This window comes from Saccostrea cucullata, unplaced genomic scaffold (genome assembly GCF_032062105.1).
Source record: "Saccostrea cucullata isolate Sc308-1 unplaced genomic scaffold, CSIRO_AGI_Scuc_v1 ctg17923, whole genome shotgun sequence".
NCBI classification, from domain to species: Eukaryota; Metazoa; Mollusca; class Bivalvia; order Ostreida; family Ostreidae; genus Saccostrea; species Saccostrea cuccullata.
Genome location: NW_026934081.1, coordinates 9,457 through 11,132, shown reverse-complemented (window position 1 = coordinate 11,132; position 1,676 = coordinate 9,457). Strand labels below are relative to the sequence as shown.

Genomic DNA, 1,676 nt, shown 5'->3' with positions numbered 1-1,676 from the left:
CACGTGCCTGTTTTTAAACAATCATTTTCAAAATACAATAATTTTTTTTGAAGTAGATCATCCCATGAAGATGATTAAATTGTGTGAGAATCAGAAATTTGACGGATCTTGGGAGTTAACAGAGAAAATCTCAAAAATACTCGGCAAATCACAAAATGAAATAAAAACATCTGCAACGATACAGGTAAATTGTATAAAATGTAAAGTAATTTTAATTTGTTATAAACGATACATTGGATGCATTATCTAAAGTAAAAGAGTTGCATACAGTTACACCTGTTTAATATAAACTACTTTCAAAGCAAAACAAGTCAAACCTAGTGAAAAATTATATTCTATCCCTGATGATGTTACAAACCCTTAATAATTTTGAAGAAAAGAGAGTATGAGAATAAGTATGTATCTGATTATTCAAGTTAAGATTTTGCATTCTGAAATATTTTATCAAACATATGACAAAGATTCAATTATAATTAATTTTACCTGCAGGATGTCAATGTTTGGACGACAGCTCTTGCGATTGCATTTTTGAGAAAGTATTTCTTAGAACAAAGAGATGAATGGGAGATGATCGAGGAGAAAGCGTTTAACTGGTTGAGGACAAGAGATGTTGAAGGCAAAGATGTCGTACAGGAAGCAATGAATTTTTTATCAACCTAATTTTTTTGTTACTTCTGTGCTATTTCAGCTTGAAAATAACATTCCTTCTGTGGAAATTTTACTACACAGATCTTGTATGTTACATATCGCTGCAATGCATGCAATACAATACCTCTCATGTAATTTTAAAAATATATTACATCAACTTACTGACAGGATTATAAGTTCCAGGTGATTTCTGTAAGAATAGCTTTCGTACATTTATGATTTGGATTATCATTTCCTCAAATTTCGGTTTATGAAGTCCAAAATAGTGAAATTGCAAGGTTGAACTTTTGTCATCCATGCTTGAGTGTTTGTAGTAATAGTTGGATTTTGAGGAACTATTGTTTATTCCAGTTATTATGCAAGTAGCCTATACAGTGATGTTGTTTTTTGTCTATTAGCCTTAACTATATTCAATACAAAAGCACTTTATATAGTAGTTTTAATACTCAGATATTTTTGAAAATGGTAGATAAATTAGACGGAATTAAACCTTTTCATTGTTCCATAAATATTTTTGCAAAGACCGGTACCGAAATAACTTAAGCCTAATAAGAGAAGATTTGCTCCCACTGATCAAGATTCTTTTTTTCTTTTGAACAGGAAACTTAATATTCAAAATTACAATGTACCATTATAATGATTTTTTCTTTGCATTAAAACAAGTTTTAATATCCATATTGCCATTTACCGGTATATTGAACCATTAAATTGAATTACAAAAGGATGGAAAATGTGGGCGGAAATCTAGAATTAATGTGCATAGTTTTTATACAAAAAACAAAATTTGGAGGATTTGGGAATTTTAAAACTGAAATCAGGCTGAAAACACCGCTAGATTTTCAAATATTAACGAAAATGGATTTAAATGACTCGTTTGTTTTAAGCTATGCAATATTCAATATACGTAATTGATTATTAGTAATAAAGTACATTAATTTTAAATTTGTAATGTCATTTGAAATTGGTAATAAAATATCAATTTTCTGTTCTTATCCTTTAAACACGTGCCCCCCAAGGACTAAATTTGT

The 1,676-nt window shown here is 29.2% G+C and overlaps 1 protein-coding gene across 1 annotated transcript; it reads left to right on the top strand.

Annotated features, from left to right (window-relative positions):
- The first annotated feature begins 60 nt into the window (after positions 1 to 60).
- On the top strand, positions 61 to 1,323 carry LOC134239907 (von Willebrand factor A domain-containing protein 5A-like). Its single transcript, XM_062722042.1, has 2 exons — positions 61 to 184; positions 490 to 1,323. The coding sequence occupies exons 1-2, from the start codon at positions 65 to 67 to the stop codon at positions 658 to 660; spliced, it is 291 nt and encodes a 96-aa protein (XP_062578026.1). The 5' UTR covers positions 61 to 64; the 3' UTR covers positions 661 to 1,323.
- Positions 1,324 to 1,676: the final 353 nt, after the last annotated feature.

Bases quoted from the DNA above. Each gene is read 5' to 3' on its own strand.
- LOC134239907 (XM_062722042.1), top strand. From the start codon at position 65: ATGAAGATGATTAAATTGTGTGAGAATCAGAAATTTGACGGATCTTGG. The intron at 185-489 runs GTAAATTGTATA...TTTTACCTGCAG, and splicing joins AAACATCTGCAACGATACAG to GATGTCAATGTTTGGACGAC.